This window comes from Coregonus lavaretus (genome assembly GCF_964263955.1).
Source record: "Coregonus lavaretus genome assembly, chromosome: 39".
Taxonomy (NCBI): domain Eukaryota; kingdom Metazoa; phylum Chordata; class Actinopteri; order Salmoniformes; family Salmonidae; genus Coregonus; species Coregonus lavaretus.
This window is the reverse complement of record NC_140026.1, coordinates 20,109,166-20,126,406: the sequence shown is the minus strand read 5'-3', so window position 1 is coordinate 20,126,406 and position 17,241 is coordinate 20,109,166. Positions and strand designations below refer to the sequence as shown.

General features: G+C 43.2%; 1 protein-coding gene across 1 annotated transcript in view; it reads right to left on the bottom strand.

Annotated features, from left to right (window-relative positions):
* LOC311112990 (B-cell scaffold protein with ankyrin repeats-like) overlaps positions 1-14,767 on the bottom strand; it is a gene marked incomplete at both ends in the record, with an annotated part of 118,200 nt that extends 103,433 nt beyond the window's left edge. The window contains 6 exons of the mRNA XM_084156114.1: positions 5,704-5,818; positions 8,052-8,194; positions 10,249-10,387; positions 10,659-10,810; positions 13,700-14,095; positions 14,758-14,767. Coding sequence (XP_084012240.1) covers positions 5,704-5,818; positions 8,052-8,194; positions 10,249-10,387; positions 10,659-10,810; positions 13,700-14,095; positions 14,758-14,767 — 955 coding nt within the window. The remainder of the gene's footprint in view (positions 1-5,703; positions 5,819-8,051; positions 8,195-10,248; positions 10,388-10,658; positions 10,811-13,699; positions 14,096-14,757) is intronic.
* Between the last annotated feature and the right edge of the window lie 2,474 nt (positions 14,768-17,241).

The following is a 17,241-nucleotide window of genomic DNA, read 5'->3' as shown; positions in this document are numbered from 1 at the left end:
TCAGATAGATATTCTAGTTTGAGATGTGTGTGCATATTCAAGTTGTATTTATTTATTTAACCTATATTTCATCAGGGAGTCATACTGAGACTAAGGTCTCTTTTACAGATGAGCCCTGAATTACATAAATTGCAGAAAATACACACATCAATATAAATACAAAATGCAAGCAGAAAGAAAGAAAAACATGTCATAAAAAATTAACACATTCATCAGTTATAAGGTCCTCAATCAGCTTTCTGAATTGCCCTAGAGGCACCAAAACATCAAATGTAAGAACATGTTGAAGATTGTTCCACAAATAAGGTGCAAGAAAACTAAAAGCTCATAGAATCTGTGTGTGCGTTCGCAAGCGTCCTCTCAACAATAAAGAGGTGACTAAGAAAGAGATTGATGTGGTGTCTATCCCTGGTAATGGAACACTGCTCCTTCATGAGCCCAAGCAGAAAGTGGACCCGACAAAGTACCTTGACAACCAGGTCTTCCATTTTGGAATTTCCAGAGTTAGCCATCCCGGAGACCGGGTGTGGTAACTCATATGTCTAAAGTTTAGTAATAATGTTAGGTACAGTGAGACTTTTTGTAAAAGGGCTTTATAAATGAAAACATAACAATGTATTAACCTACATGACATCAGAGAGGGCCAACCAACTTTCTGGTAGAGAATGCAGTGATTAGTACTAAAATTGTTGCCCGTAATAAAGTTCAGTGCGCTATGATAAACTGCATCTATCTGCATTAATGAAGTGGCAGCTGTTTTCATATAGATGATGTCGCCATAGTCTAGGACCGATAGGAACATCGGCTGAATAATCTGCTTTCTACTATTTAGCGAGAGGCTGAACCTATTTCTATAGAAGAAGCAAACTTTTATTCTCATTAATATGCTTTTTAAAAGACAGCTTTTCATCTGTCGAGATGCCCAGATATTTGTAAGCAGGAACACGATCAATATGGACTCCATCCAAAGTACATATACTTAAATCAGAGTTATTATTATGCCCTCTAGAGAACAACATCTACTTAGTTTTACCTGCATTCAGTACTGATTTCAGGTCAATAAAGTTTTTTCTGTAATACAATGAAGGCAGACTGTAGTTCAGATAGAACCTGGTCAACAGCAGACACAACAGTATTTATCACAAAGTTACTGCACAGATGACAAGTTAGGATTCAGGATTACATACAAACTACAGTTCAACTACAACATTTGGTTGAGTCAGATTTAAAATGGATACAGCATCTGAACCCTTTATAATGCTTGAATATGGATATTTGAATATGTAAATTATTAACATCATACAGCCACATTCACATTTAACGGAGGTAATATCCACAGGTAGTCAGAATGTACGACCAAATTAGATCATTTTTTCCTACATTCAGTACTTGACTTGGACTGAAATATGTTCCGCTACTCATTGTGGGTGCCGATACTGTTTATATTTAGGTGCAGGAGCTACACAATACTTTTGAGCAAATATTCTATAAGAAGAACAGGAGCTCAAGCAGTAGAACATTTGATGTACCAGTACTCTGCTCCAGTGAGCTCCTGCCCAAGTCAAGCACTACCTACATTATTCGAATTTGATTAAACTCAAAACAAACATTAGAAACATTTAAATTAATGCTGAATGTTTAATGCATAAAGACTGCTCCCGGGCATGTATACATCCCTCCTCCACCCCAATCCTTTGGGCAGAGTAAAGAATCAATGCTATAAACTGATTAAGCTATCAATCTACCTCAATGAGCAAACCCCGGGGTGGACGACAGGTCATTGGGCATGTGTAAAAAAACAAATTGGAGAAACATACATTGGGTCAATACCAATGCAAACTGGGGTTGAGATACTAATGGTATGATAAATCATTTAATGATTAAACTGAATTAATTCATATCTCTGAAATGACAGCAACACTTAACAAAGAGCTGCAGTTAGTTTCAAAATGGGTGGCAAGGAATAAGTTTGTCCTAAATATTTCAAAAACTAAAAGTATTGTATTTGGGACAAATCATTTACTAAACCCTAAACCTCAACTTAAATCTAGTAATTAATCATGTGGAAATTGAGCAAGTTGAGGAGACTAAATTGCTTGGAGTAACCCTGGATTGTAAACTGTCATGGTTAAAACATATTGATACAACAGTAGCTAGGATGGGGAGAAGTCTGTCACGACTTCCTCCGAAGCTGCCTCCTCTCCTGGTTTGGGCAGGCTTCGGCGTTCGTCGTCAGCGGCCTTCTAGCCACTGCTGCTCCTCATCTCATCATTCCATTTGTTTTGTCTTGTTTATTACACACACCTGGTTCATATCCCCTCATCAGTACTTGTATAAGTGTTCCCTCTGCCCCCTTGTCTTTGTGTGTGATTGTTTATTGTGAGGTTAGTGAAGCTCGGTTGAGCTCCTTGTATTTGTATTGCCGGGTTATTTTCTCTGTGTGCCTTGTTGGTTCCAGTGCGCCTGTTTGGTGCACTGGACTGTTTTGACCCATTACTGCGTAACTCTGTATTCCGGAACAAATCCAGCCACCCACACTCCAGCCCCCCAAGGGATCCATATATCCAGACCACGGGATTTCGACGGGACAGCTGCTCTCTGCCATGGATTCCTCCTCCAACTGGAGCTATACTATTCAAGCATCAGCCCGGCCCCATCGGAGCGGGAGAAGGTGTCCGCCCTCGTCTCCTGCCTCTCGGGTAAAGCCCTGGAGTGGGCCAACGCAATCTGGAATGAAGGAGGAGCCGCGTTGAACAACTACGGGGAGTTCGCTCGCCTCTTTCAGGCTGTCTTCGATCACCCGCCCGAGGGTAGAGAGGCGGGCGAGCGTCTGGTCCACCTGAGGCAGGGGACGAGGACCGTGCAGGACTTCGCCCTGGAGTTCCAGACCAGCAGCTGGGTCCGGGTGGAACAAGCGGGCCCTCATCGACCACTTCCGGTGCCATCTACGGGAGGACGTCCGAAGGGAGCTAGCCTGCCTGGACACCATGTTGTCCTTCACTCAACTGGTGGACATGGCCATCCGGTTGGACAACCTGCTGGCGGCCAGAGGACATCCTGCATTGGGCCTGCCCGGTACCGTTGGTTCCCCTATCCATTCCACTCCCCATCAGAGCACTTGACAGTCGACCATTAGGGTCCGGGTTTGTTAGGGAGGTTACAGCACCAGTCACTATGGTTACACACGAGACTCATCGAGAGCAAGTCAGTTTTTATTATTGAGTCTCCTGATTTCCCTGTTGTGTTAGGTCTTCCCTGGTTAGCACTCCACAACCCCACCTTTTCATGGCCGCAGAGGGTTCTCACGGGGTGGTCACGAGAGTGTCAGGGTAGGTGTCTAGGTTTCCGTTGGTGCAACCACGGTGGAAAGTCCAGACAGTACCTCCACTGTGCGTATTCCCCCCGAATACCTCGATTTGGCGCACGCGTTTTCCAAAACGCAGGTGACCAAATTACCACCTCATCGGAGTCATGTGTATCCCCTGTCGCAGGCTGAAACGGAGGCTATGGAGACATACGTCTCCGAGTCCCTGCGCCAGGGGTTTATACGTCCCTCCACTTCACCCGCCTCCTCAAGTTTATTTTTTGTGAAGAAGAAAGACGGAGGTCTGCGCCCTTGCATTGATTACCAATCACTGAACAAGGGGACGATACAATTTAGTTATCCTCTACCCCTCATTCCATCTGTGATCGAGTCAATGCATGGGGTGCGCTTCTTCACAAAATTAGATCTCTGGAGTGCGTACAACCTGGTGCGTGTCCGAGAGAGGGACGAGTGGAAGACAGCATTCAGCACAACCACGGGGCATTACGAATACCTGGTGATGCCGTACAGTTTAATGAATGCTCCATCCGTCTTCCAGTCCTTTGTGAACGAGGTGTTTCGGGACATGCTTGGTCGCGGTGAAGTGGTCTACATCGATGACATTCTGGTGTATTCCGCTACGCGCGGCGAGCATGTGTCCCTGGTTCGCAAAGTGCTGGCCCGACTGTTGGAACATGACCTTTATGCCAAGGCAGAAAAGTGTCTGTTTTTCCAAAAGTCCGTCTCCTTCCTCGGATACCGCATTATCACCTGGAGTACATCCGGGCAGCGAGGAGGCTGAACCCTCGCCAGGCCAGGTGGGCCCTATTCTTCACCCGGTTTGATTTTACACTATCATACATCCCGGGTACGAAGAACGTGAAGGCAGACGCACTGTCACGGCTGTACGACACAGAGGAGAGGCCCAGAGACAACACCCCCATACTCCCGGCCTCCCGCATTGTGGAGCCGGTAGTATGGGCGATGGACGCGGATATTGAGCAGGCATTACGCACAGATCCATCTCCACCTCAGTGTCCAGCTGGGCTGCAGTACGTGCCTGCTCTTATCCGTGATCGTCTGATCTTCTGGGCACACACGTCACCCAGGTATCGGTCGTACAGTGTGCTGCCTGACCGGAAAGTACTGGTGGCATACCTTGGCTAAGGACGTGAGGGTGTATGGCTCCTCCTGCTCGGTGTGCGCCCAGAGTAAGGGACCTAGGCACTTCCCAGCGGGTAAGTTACAGCCTTTACCAGTTCCACAATGGCCATGGTCCCACTTGAGTATTGATTTCCTTACTGATCTTCCCCTCTCTCAAGGTAACACCACCATCCTGGTCGTTGTGGACCGCTTTTCCAAAGCCTGCCGCCTCCTTCCTCTGTCGCCTTAATTTTGCTGGACCCCAGGAAGAGTAGCTGCTGCCTTGGAAGCAGCTAATGGGGATCCATAATAAATACAAATACAAATACTATTACAGGTTACGCAAACTTTGTAATAGACAGTTTGACCTAATTTCCCAAATCAATGTATTAAATTGAAAACAGAAATCATGCACAATGGGCAGTAGTCAATATCATAATTAGTTGTTTTTGTGACCAACTTTAAATCATTGATATTGCACTTAAGCGAGCTAGGAAAACTGTTATGAATGCTGAAGTGCTTGTCAATTTTTTGATTGAAATTTACACATAACTGTGCAGCACCGGCAAGATTGATGGAAAAGCCCCAATATGATCTAATCATGATCAGATGTGGAGGACAACCTCCAGAAGACACATTGCATCCATGGTGTAGCCACGTGTCAACTAAATGATTCATTATAATGGGAAAAACGATATCAATGTGAATCTCTGGAGATATTGTAAATTGTGGTATGAAAAGCTGTTATTCTAAGAATGGTTAATGAGTTATCTAACATTACTTCTAATAAATGTGACTCATTAGTCTATTACATATCTCTGCAGTTATTTTCCACAAATAGCGTTAACAACATTACGGACACAGTCTCCTGTAATTGGCATGTTCCTCTTGGTGAACAGAATAGCTATTATGTGTTTCAACACCTGCATCCAATTAATAAATGAAAAGTAAACAACATTGAAGGACTGTAATTATGGCCTCTTTTCTTATCTAAATGTAAAGAATTTTGTGAGATAGAAAGAAACCTCTGTGTATCTAAGATCACTGTGAGAGCATGACAAACTTTGATTAATTATCAGCTTACACAATTCAGAGCATTTTAGTAGTGTCCACAGGTGTGTAACTATTGCACTGGATGGTAAATGTATTTACTCATATATTGATGTTTAAATATCACATAACATAAAATATGAATGTCAGCAGATCATTTAATTGACTATGGATTGTCGAGGGGGTACAGACAACAGAACACTTACCTCCTTCGGGTGGGTAATCTCCCTGCAGTCCCTGGAAGCCTGTGGAGGGCATGGCTTCCAACAGCATGGAGGACAGCCTTTGGTCCAGCTTCTCCACCGAGGACACCTGAAGAGACTGAGATCACAGGCCAGGATGCATGAGCACAGGGTTGCAAAATTCTGGTCACTTTCACAAAAAAGTTTTTCTGCTAATTCCTCTTGATTCTGGGAATCTTCCCACCTAAATTCCTGAGGAATTTTGGGAAAGTTTCCAGAATTTTGTAACCCTAGCACACTGTCATAGCCAAGTCATTTCAGCTATGTCAAGTGCTACAGATGTGAATGAATCATGAATTAATAATTTCATTGCCTGTGTGTAGGGAGATAAGTGCTATGTAAACTAATAGGGGCAGAGTGAGTGATACTAACAAGCGACATACACTGAGTATACAAAACATTAAGAACACCTGCTCTTTCCATGACATAGACTGACCAGGGGAAAGCTATGATCCCTTATTGATGTCACCTGTCAAATCCACTTCAATCAGTGTAGATGAAGGGGAGGAGACAGGTTAAAGAAGGATGTTTAAGCATTGAGGCAAGGATTGTGTGTGTGTGGCATTCAAAGGGTGAATGGGCAAGAACAAATATTTAAGTGCCTTTTGAACAAGTTATGGTCGTTTTTAACGCTCAACAGTTTCCCGTGTGTATCAAGAATGGTCCACCACCCAAAGGACATCCAGCCAACTTGACACAACTGTGGGAAGCATTGGAGTCAACATGGGCCAGCATACCTATGGAACGCTTTGGACACCTTGTAGAGTCCATGCCCCGACGAATTGAGGCTCTTGTAAGGGCAAAAGGGGGGGATGAGATGAGGGAGGATGCTAATTTTTTTTGTGGGCCTTATCTCTACTATAGCATATTGGATGACTGTCATTCATATTCCATTCACCCAGCTCAATGTAACAGCGATAGGTTTAGGCTACTACATTATACTCAAATTTTCCCTGTACCCATCATGAGGTTGCTACAACCTAGACTATGAATGAAAGTTTACAACGTAGGTGCACAGGTCGAGATAATTTTGAGTAATAAAGGTGACAGACATTGACACATTCAATACCTCCTTGCACACGTTTTCCTGCATCTAGCTGATCTAGGGTGTAATCATTAGTCCAACAGTTGCAAATGTGAGTTTCTATTGGACAAATTCAGGTACGTTTATCCCCGTTTCGTTCCGTTCTTCTCGCAACTATCTACGTGCTCTCCTCCTCTCACCTTTTCCCTTCGCTTGTGGACTTCAGTGCACAACACATCAGCTGTCTGTGAGCAGGCGAAAAAACCTTTCCAAGCCAAACCTTCATATCATGACTGCTAAACACAGCCTACATCGTTGTCATGTCATAGTCAACATAGCTACTAGAACTAACACGTTAATAAACCCGCTTCAATCATGCAGTACAGTGTACAGTCAGAAAGCAGTTACACCGGCGGGCCCAGGTGGCAATAAATTAATAAAACCAAAAGCTTACCTTGACTTGGAAGAGTTCCAGTGTTGGATAGCCATAGCCAGCTAGCTAACATAGCATCCCTCTCTGTAGGCTAAACTAGCTAGCTGCATTCGCTAAGTAAAAGTATCTCTCTCTCTCTCTCTCTCTCTCTCTCTCTCTCTCTCTCTCTCTCTCAAAAACTGTTCAACTGTTGTCTTTCTCTCTTTGAGTCAACTACTCACCACATTTTATGCACTGCAGTGCTAGCTAGCTGTAGCTTATGCTTTCAGTACTAGATTCTTCTCTGATCTTTTGATTGGGTGGACAACATGTCAGTTCATGCTGCAAAAGCTCTGATAGGTTGGAGGACGTCCTCCGGAAGTTGACATAATTACTGTGTAAGTCTAGGGGAGGGGGTGAGAACCATGAGCCTCCTAGGTTTTTATTGAAGTCAATGTACCCAGAGGAGGACAGAAGCTAGCTGTCTTCCAGCTACACCATGGTGCTACCCTACAGAGTACTGCTCAGGCTACTGTAGACTTTCATTGCAAAACAGTGTGTTTTAATCAATTATTTGGTGACGTGAATATATTTAGTATAGTTTTATCTAAAAAGGATAACTTTTTTAAATGTTTCACTATTTTTATTTGTATGAAATTTACTGTGGAGGATGGTCCTCCTTTTCCTCCTCTAAGGAGCCTCCACTGTTCAAAATAAAGTTTTTATCAATGTAATATTCCTCCAGGTGTTGGCAAGTCGTACTGTATACCGACTGTACAAATGGCCTTCATGGTAAACCAATCAACTGAATGATCATATTGTTCTAGTGAGGGCTTCCCTCCCCAAGTTCCCTGAGCTGCTATGGCCTGGGCATACCTGGCACATGAAGTCCACAGGGTCTGCCACCCTGGTCAGAAGGCAAGCCATCTCATCCATGGTGCTGTAGTACTGCAGATGGGCCTTCCCCATCACCACCCCACTACAGTACAGTGTTACGCCCACACTTCCTGCTGGGAAGTCTGCAACAGAAAGAAAAATTATAACATGTCTCATAAGCATTTGGCATCATAATTTTAGAAACCATGGTATTTTGTTGCGTGCTCTCTGACAAAGTAATTAAGTCGCTCTAGGGTCATTCCATGTCATTTCAGCACCCATGACATCCACCATCTCAGATTGTTCTGAAATTATTTTTGTTGCTAGAAACAGATAAGATTAGCATTCCTGGAACAATATTTTGTTGACATTTTATTTGATCTCCTTGAAATTAAGCTAATTGTTTGCACCCAAATTGGCCCTTTTAATTTATGGTATTCCATAATATTCAACAAAAATAGTACCCAACATCCGATTTGGACCAAACATCTTCCTACCATTGAGTAAGACATGAGGAATCCCAAAAAATTGTCAAAAGCCACCCACGGATCACCCACACCCCATGCCAATCCCACCCCAACAACCAGTATACAGTATCATCTGTTCTCTATGTCTGACAAGTACTACGGAGCTGTGGCTTGGAGTATTGCTTCTTCATCCTTTGTAATGTATTTCCTGTGAATCTGGTGATGCCCCCCCCCCCCCCCCCGTTCAGAGGAATTAGCCATTGAAGTCACTTGCATTACTTACCATAAATTAGTGTTTAAGTACCAGGTTCTGCCACCACACCCTTTTATCAATTTTGCTGGTCTCTTGTGTTTATTAAATGGATCACAACATTTTCTTTGCAACTTTGGGTAGAAATCCAATAGCTTTGCTCATGACGAAAATAAATTGTGTGGTCAATTTAATGCAACAAATTGCAGCTCTCTGGGGGTTATCCGTATGGTGAAATTCCTACAAGCCCAAAACTTTGATGGAGAAATGGGCTAGTGACTAAAATGTTGTGACAACCCTAATAAAATAATACAATTATAAACCATTGCATGGCAGTCAGATGTTTTTCAATAAAATTCTTAGAAAAACCAATACAATTACCATCGCAAAACACTATACAGTGTGTGTTTGGGACTTTAACATTTACATTTACATTTTAGTCATTTAGCAGACGCTCTTATCCAGAGCGACTTACAGTTAGTGAATACATTATATATTTTTTTTTTATACTGGCCCCCCGTGGGAATCGAACCCACAACCCTGGCGTTGCAAACGCCATGCTCTATCAACTGAGCTACATCCCTGCCGGCCATTCCCTCCCCTACCCTGGACGACGCTGGGCCAATTGTGCGCCGCCCATGAGTCTCCCGGTCGCGGCCGGCTGCGACAGAGCCTGGATTTTTTTACCATTAAAGACGATTAGAGAACATAACATTGTAACCATTAGAACTGCTGTAACCTAATGGTTCGCTTGTATGCCAGGAATGGTCTAACTAATCCATACCTTTTTTGAAGGGAATAAACCACACACAGAGGGGCCATTTTCTGGACACAAAGAGAAGGACAAACTGAATTGCTTTCATGGAGGATTGAATTGCGAGGATGACCACACAATTTATTTTCATCATGAGCAAAACCTATTGGTTTTCTGCCCATTTTTGCAAAGAAAATGTTGTGATCGATTTAATAAACACAAGAGACCAGGAAATGGATACAAGGGTGTGGTGGCAGTAGCAGGAACAGTGGCATCTAGTGGGCAAAACATGGTACTTTCACACTCATTTATGGTAAATAATGCAAGCGACTTACATCACCAGATTCACAGGGAATACATTACAAAGGACGAAGAAGCATTACTCCAAGCAGCAGCCCCACACTACTTGTCAGACAGAGAACTGATACTCTATACTGGTTGTTGGGGTGGGATTGGCGTGGGTGTGGGGGGTCCGTGGGTGGCCTTGATCATTTTATTGGATTCCTAATGTCTTACTCATTGGTAGGAAGAATTATGTTCCAAATCAGATGTTAGGTACTATATTTATTGAATATTATATGAATCCTGTTAATCTGATCTGTTTCTAATTATAGAAACGATTTCATAACAATCTGAAATGGTGATTGTCGAAATCCTCTTTCTTGTGCTTTTTGAGGTGGAATGACTCTCTACAATAAGCAACAATGCCATTGAATTTTCACTTACCTGCTGCGTTCACACAGAGGGTGTGTTTGTTCCAGTGGACAGGTTTCACTCTCACCCTCTGTTTACTCCTACTGAACTCAACCTCAGCATCTTTACTGGCCACAGTGTCTTTTAAAATAATGAACACCTCGCCTGGTGTCTACAGGAGGGAAGAACACAAGACATAAACGTACTGTAACAAAAAAAAAAAGTACATTGGTTGACATTCTGACAATGTAAAAAGCAGCTCTATTAAATGTTTTTTTTTTTACGGTAGAAAATACCAATTTGTAATGTAAAAGTAACATGACTACATTTTGGATCTATATTGTTTGCATAAATCTTCTTACAGTACATTTTATGTATGACTGGCTGAATAAGTCATGTCACTGAATGCTTTGATGTGTCCTCCTGACATGTTAGTGCCTCACCCCACAGGGAACTCTGGAGGGGACCAGCAGCATGTTGTTGGGTTTGGTACTGGAGGCTCCGGTAGACTGCCTGCTCTCCAACTTTAGGTTTAGCTCCAGTCCTGTCAACTTCCCAGGAACAGAACTGACGTTCCCTGCTGCAGCCTGGTGCCCTGTGGAAGGTCCACCGACAGTCAAGCCAACATTAAATACTTAGTGTTTCCCCTACCATTGTATTTGGTGCCAGATGGCCTTACATTTACATTTTGGTAATTTAGCAGATGCTCTTATCCAGAGCGACTTATAGGAGCAACTAGGGTTAAGTGCCTTGCTCAAGGGCACAGCGATTTTTCACCTAATCAGCTCGGGGATGCGAACCATCGACCTTTCAGTTACTGGCCCAACGCCCATAACCGCTAGGCTACCTGCCACCCGCCTTGGGCCTTTGTCCCCATCTGGAAAATAATTTTGGCTCAAGTGTTTCACTGTTGTCTGCAAATCATGAGATTCAAATATCCCAAGCAACAGTGAATATCTACATTTCTGAGTTGCTTTAAAATCTACATTTGAGTTTTACAGTAGTTTACAAAGATTAGCCAGAACTGACTGTGCGTGCCACACCAGGATGAGACTAAGTAGGATATTTTTGGATTTGCATAAAGAGAGATAATGGCCACTGGTGACGAAAGAGGAAAGGGAGAATTTGAATGATGAGACACATCGGCAGACAAACATACCTTTTGGACCTCCCGTCCATTTTACAAAACAATATAGATGGCAGCAGATGGTTTCAAATTTCTCAGAAAACTCTTACTGGGAAGCAGAGTAGAGAGTGACTCAGGAAATAATTACTGTCAAATTCCTCAGAATACGTAGTGTTCTCATGGAAACCGAGGCCAAACTGAACACAAGCTACTGTCTAACAGCTGCAACACTTAACTAGAGCCAGGGACATTGTGTTCCTACACTTTGTGTCCACATCTGATGCCCCGGGGCACCTACCTCCAGTGCCATGCCCCCCCCCCCCCATGCGAAAAGTGTTAAAATTCTTGTTTTGTTTTTGAGAAACTGGTTTTTGAGGGGGAAAACAACTAACTTCCTGAAATTCTAGAGGTCGGGGCCCCAGGGCCTGCGTGCCAGTTCAGTAATCTGGCCCTGTTTGTGTCTGACCTCCCATTATTTGCTACTTTACTAGCTTGAGTGTTGACTTGAGCTGCAGGTATGCGCTATCTGTGATTTGACAATGCCCAGTTGTATGGAAATTGGTGTGCAGACGTCGCCTGTGAGGCAAGTCTGCTGATTGGCATATTTTCTGAGGCAATTACTTTAAAAATAATAAAATTCAACAGATGTAGGTAGCCACAACTTTTCACCTCGCAGCCATGTCCGGAAGCAATCAAGTCCACTAATAGGCAACGGGAATGATCATAAAATGATTCTCTATTTTGTTTATTTCAGATATTATGTACGGGAACTATGACTTTTACATTCACTTGAATATCAAGATCATGCGTTGGATTTACTGTGATAATTGTGCATTCAACAATTTCAAGTATGTAGACAAAACACCCACCATATATATATATATATATATATACACTACCGTTCAAAAGTTTGGGGTCAGTTAGAAATGTCCTTATTTTCAAAAGAAAATCACATTTTTGGTCCATCAAAATAACATCAAATTGATCAGAAATACAGTGTAGGACATTGTTAATGTTGTAAATGGCTATTGTAGCTGTAAATGGCTGATTTCTTATGGAATATCTACATAGGCGTACAGAGGCCCATTATCAGCAACCATCAGTCCTGTGTTCCAATGGCACGTTGTGTTTGCTAATCCAAGTTTATCATTTTAAAACGCTAATTGATCATTAGAAAACCCTTTTGCAATTATGTTAGCACAGCTAAAAACTGTTGTGCTGATTAAAGAAGCAATAAAACTGGCGTTCTTGAGACTAGTTGTGTATCTGGAGCATCAGCGATTGTGGGTTCGATTACAGGCTCAAAATGGCCAGAAACAAAGAACTTCCTTCTGAAACTCGTCAGTCTATTCTTGTTCGGAGAAATGAAGGCTATTCCATGCGAGAAATTGCCAAGAAACTGAAGATCTCGTACAACGCTGTGTACTACTCCCTTCACAGAACAGAGCAAACTGGCTCTAACCAGAATAGAAAGAGTGGAAGTCCAAAAGGCCACTCTAAAATGTGCAGTTTTGTCACACAACATAAGCAATTGGCATGCTGACTACAAGAATGTCAACCAGAGCTGTTGCCAGAGAATTTAATGTTAATTTCTCTACCATAACCTGCCTCCAACATTGTTTTAGAGAATTTGGCAGTACATCAGACCGGCCTCACAACCGCAGACCACGTGTATGGCGTCATGTGGGTGACAGGTTTGCTGATCTCAACGTTGTGAACAGAGTGCCCCATGGTGGCGCTGGGGTTATGGTATGGGCAGGCATTAACTACGGACAATGAACACGATTGCATTTTATCGATGGCAGTTTGAATGCACAGATATACCGTGACGAGATCCTGAGGCCCCATTGTCGTACCATTCATCTGCTGCCTTTACCTAATATTTCAGCATGATAATGCACGGGCCCAATGTCGCAAGGTTCTGTAGACAATTCCTCGAAAATGTCCCAGTTCTTCATTGGCCTGCATACTCACCAGAAATGTCAACGATTGAGCATGTTTGGGATGGTCTGGATCGACGTGTACGAAAGCATGTTCCAGTTCCTGCCAATATCCAGCAACTTCGCACAGCCATTGAAGAGGAGTGGGACAACATTCCACAGGCCACAATCAACAGCCTGATCAACTTTATGCGAAGGAGATGTGTCGCGCTGCATGAGGCAAATGGTGGTAACACCAGATACTGACTGGTTTTCCGATCCACGCATCTACTTCCCACTTGTTGCCTCAGGAATGAATACAATTATTATTATATAATTCATTGTTGAATAAGCATAAAATAACTATTTTGGGGGGATTGCAGACCCTCTACACTGCATCCAACCTCCCATGATCCCTCTCTCTGCCCTTCCCCTGTACCTCTCTGCACGATGTCGGTCACAGCCGACATGTACTCGTCGGCGTCTTGCTCGCTGGATATCTGCAGACACTCGTCCCCCTTGAGGGGCACCACCTCCAGGAGGGGCGCCAGGCTATCCACCCCACATAGGAGCACCACCACGTGGGCCGCAGGGTTCAGCACCCGGGCCAGGAAGAAGCGTCGGAGCTGGCACAGGCCCTCTAGCATGCCCCTGGACAGGATTAACAGCTTGACCTTGTACTGGCCCAGTCGCAGGAAGTCCTCCCGCCGGCTGGTCACCGTGGCGATGTCATAGCAACAGATCCCTCCCTCCGGGACTGGTCCGGCAAAGATAGAGCGCAGGTATACAGCCCACTGCTCTGCCTCCGCCTCATAGATGATGAGCAGGTCCTCGGCTAAAAGAAGATGGTGGAAATAGGGAGATTTTCACAGGTGCAATGCCACTAATAAAAGCCTCATATTGCAAGTCAAACCAATATGTAACATGTTGTAAATGTGTTTTATCCATCCATGTTCAAATCAGTCTCTCTATGAAAAACATTACCTTATGCTTTACGGGGCTCCAGCTCCCTTGATAAATACAAGTTATTTCACTAAATGTTGCTGCTATATAATATGACTAAAATATTACTAACACAAACATTTTGCATTAAACTAATCCGGTAAGTAAGAGTCATGATATTGTTGAATTGATTGAATGTAGCATCTAGTAGACTGACTAGGGAATTGCATACTTTTAATTATGTATATGAAATAACAGTCATCTTTTCACAAGTTTGATATGAACATTGGTATAGTTGAAAATACTTTGAATTAAGTCATCTCACATATTCTTCAACGTTTACTTGGTTTTTACCTGGTCATATGAGAAGTACAACAATAGAAAGTGTACCAGATTCTTCAACATCATAATGCACAATTACAGCTGTGATGTATCCAAAAACAATATTCCAAAATCAACAATATCACAAAAAACTCAAACGTAATAGCATAGCAACACAAGAGATGCAAAAGTCTAAGAATTTATGAAAAAGTTCAGAAGGTCTAGGCTACTCACCTGAGCTCATTTTTCACGTCTGTCTGCGTGAGAGTCCTTCTCTCCGCTGTGACAAAATAAAACAACTCTCCACACACTGGTTCTATTGTATGCCATTGGTCTGATAACTAGTTAAGGGCAGGGAGCTTCCTGCTTGTCAAGATCAGACAGAGAGATGGGGCAGTGCATGGTATCTCTGTTTCCAGATTATTTTAGTGTCTAGCCTTTACCTGATCTATGGAGGAAGGAGCATGATCTAAATAAAACATACAAACTATACCCTTGATAGGAATACTTAAGAATAATTAACAAGCAAACACAAAAAATACTTAATGTAACATTCTTTATTTACTTTAACTTATAGGCCCATTTATAGAGAAACGTCAGACGCAGAAATAAAAAACTATTAAAGTTTATTAAAGGCTCCAGGTTTAGATTTGCCTGTTTGAAACAGATTAACTTGGACCCCAAAGCCGTCAAAGTCTCTAAACATATGAAACCAACTGCAAAACAAAATGACATTATTACACATGCATTACTTAACAATAAACATAACGAACATTGTCAAACTTTAAAAAATACTGATAAGTACACTCGACCACGACCCAAACATTTCTTCATAAACAGACTGCATGGTACCCAAATGGTTCTCAAAATGGTTCCCTCAAAGAAATACTGGCACAACAACAGTGCCGGACAACCTCTACACAATGGGACTAAGCTCTCACCTGCACAGGTCTAAGGGGTTTTGACTAGATGGAGTACAACTACGACCGAAAGTGACTTTTCATAGCAGGTTAGGAGAGCATTTTAGCTAACCCTAACCTGCTACGTTAATTTTCCTAACCTGTTGCAAAAAGTAACTTCTGGTCATAGCTGGTCTAAGGGGTGCTTTTATACCTTTTTACATGTTCACCACTAATTAGAGTTCCCTGGGAAACACAGACCAAAACGATGGTTCCTATATTGTCACATTAACATGAATTGGGTGATTCATGCCCATAACTAGCTACCAGTTGCCATGGCACCGTGAGGTCGCCTAGGCAGAGAGCTCCTTTAAATGTGTAAATATTTTATTGTTTTTATGTGTTTTTTTATATAAAAAATGTTTATCAACGTCTTATTTTGTTAGTTTAATAAGTTTGTATTATTTCTATATCGATTCAACGGTGTAATACGACCGGCAAGTTAGTTTGTTTTGTCAAGATAGCTCAGAGGCTAGTGAGCCAGCCTTTGTTTTTATTTGAAACTGGAGATGGCGCAGGCTTGGACATCACAGAGGCTTGTTGTAGTTTTGAGTGGATCTCTCACTCCAAGGTGTATTATCTCAATAATTGATGTGTAGTGAGCCTCTGACGCCGGCTTCACCCAGGTGGTTGCTACATGCTGTTTGAGGAGTATCGTTATCTACCCAGGGAGTCTGCAGAAAAGCTGGGGATGACAAGGGCTGGCCTGATGATCCGGACCTGTCTTACTGACCCGACCCCCCCCCGTGAATGAGACCACTGATTCCCCCTTACTCAAACCTGCTTCAGGGCATCAGAGAAGCTGAGAACAGCATGGAGGAGGAGAGTGCTGAGGGTGGAGAGTGAAGGCTCTTTACTGACTTTCAGGAGACTGTAGGTTTGGACTATGTGCAGCCCACCGGAGTAGGATGTGACCTGGACGCATGCCCCAGCCTCTGTTGAAGATCATTGTCCAGCCCAAGAACTACATGTACTCTTATTTTTTTTATTTTTTAGGGGGTAGATCAGCTTTAATATTGCAGATAGATTGTAACTTCCATCAATGTAATTGTCTGCATCACTTCCAATCCCCCATATGTTTTTTTCTCTCGCAAATATATATATACAGTGGGGGAAAAAAGTATTTAGTCAGCCACCAATTGTGCAAGTTCTCCCACTTAAAAAGATGAGAGAGGCCTGTAATTTTCATCATAGGTACACGTCAACTATGACAGACAAAATGAGAAAATAAAATCCAGAAAATCACATTGTGTCACGATCGTTTACGGACGAGAAGGACCAAGGCGCAGCGTGATATGCATTCATATTTATTTCACGAATAAACGCACAACCAAAACAACAAACGAAACGTGACGTCCAAGGTAGATATATAACATACCTCAACACGGAACAAGATCCCACACCCCATTAGTGCCAACAGGCTACCTAAGTATGGTCCCCAATCAGAGACAACGAGCTACAGCTGCCTCTGATTGGGAACCACCCTGGCCAACATAGATCTAAACGATCTAGAAACTAACATAGACAAACCCAACACAGAAAATACACACCCTGACTCAACAAATACAAGTCCTAGAGTCAGGGCGTGACAGTACCCCCCCCCAAAGGTGCGGACTCCGACCGCGCCACATAAACCTAACAGGGTAGGGGCCGGGTGGGCATTCCGCCTCGGAGGCGGATCCGGCTCCGGGTGTGACCACCACTTACTCTCCACCTCCCCGTTGCGCCCCTGGTCTGGTCTGGACCTTGGCGCGCTGCT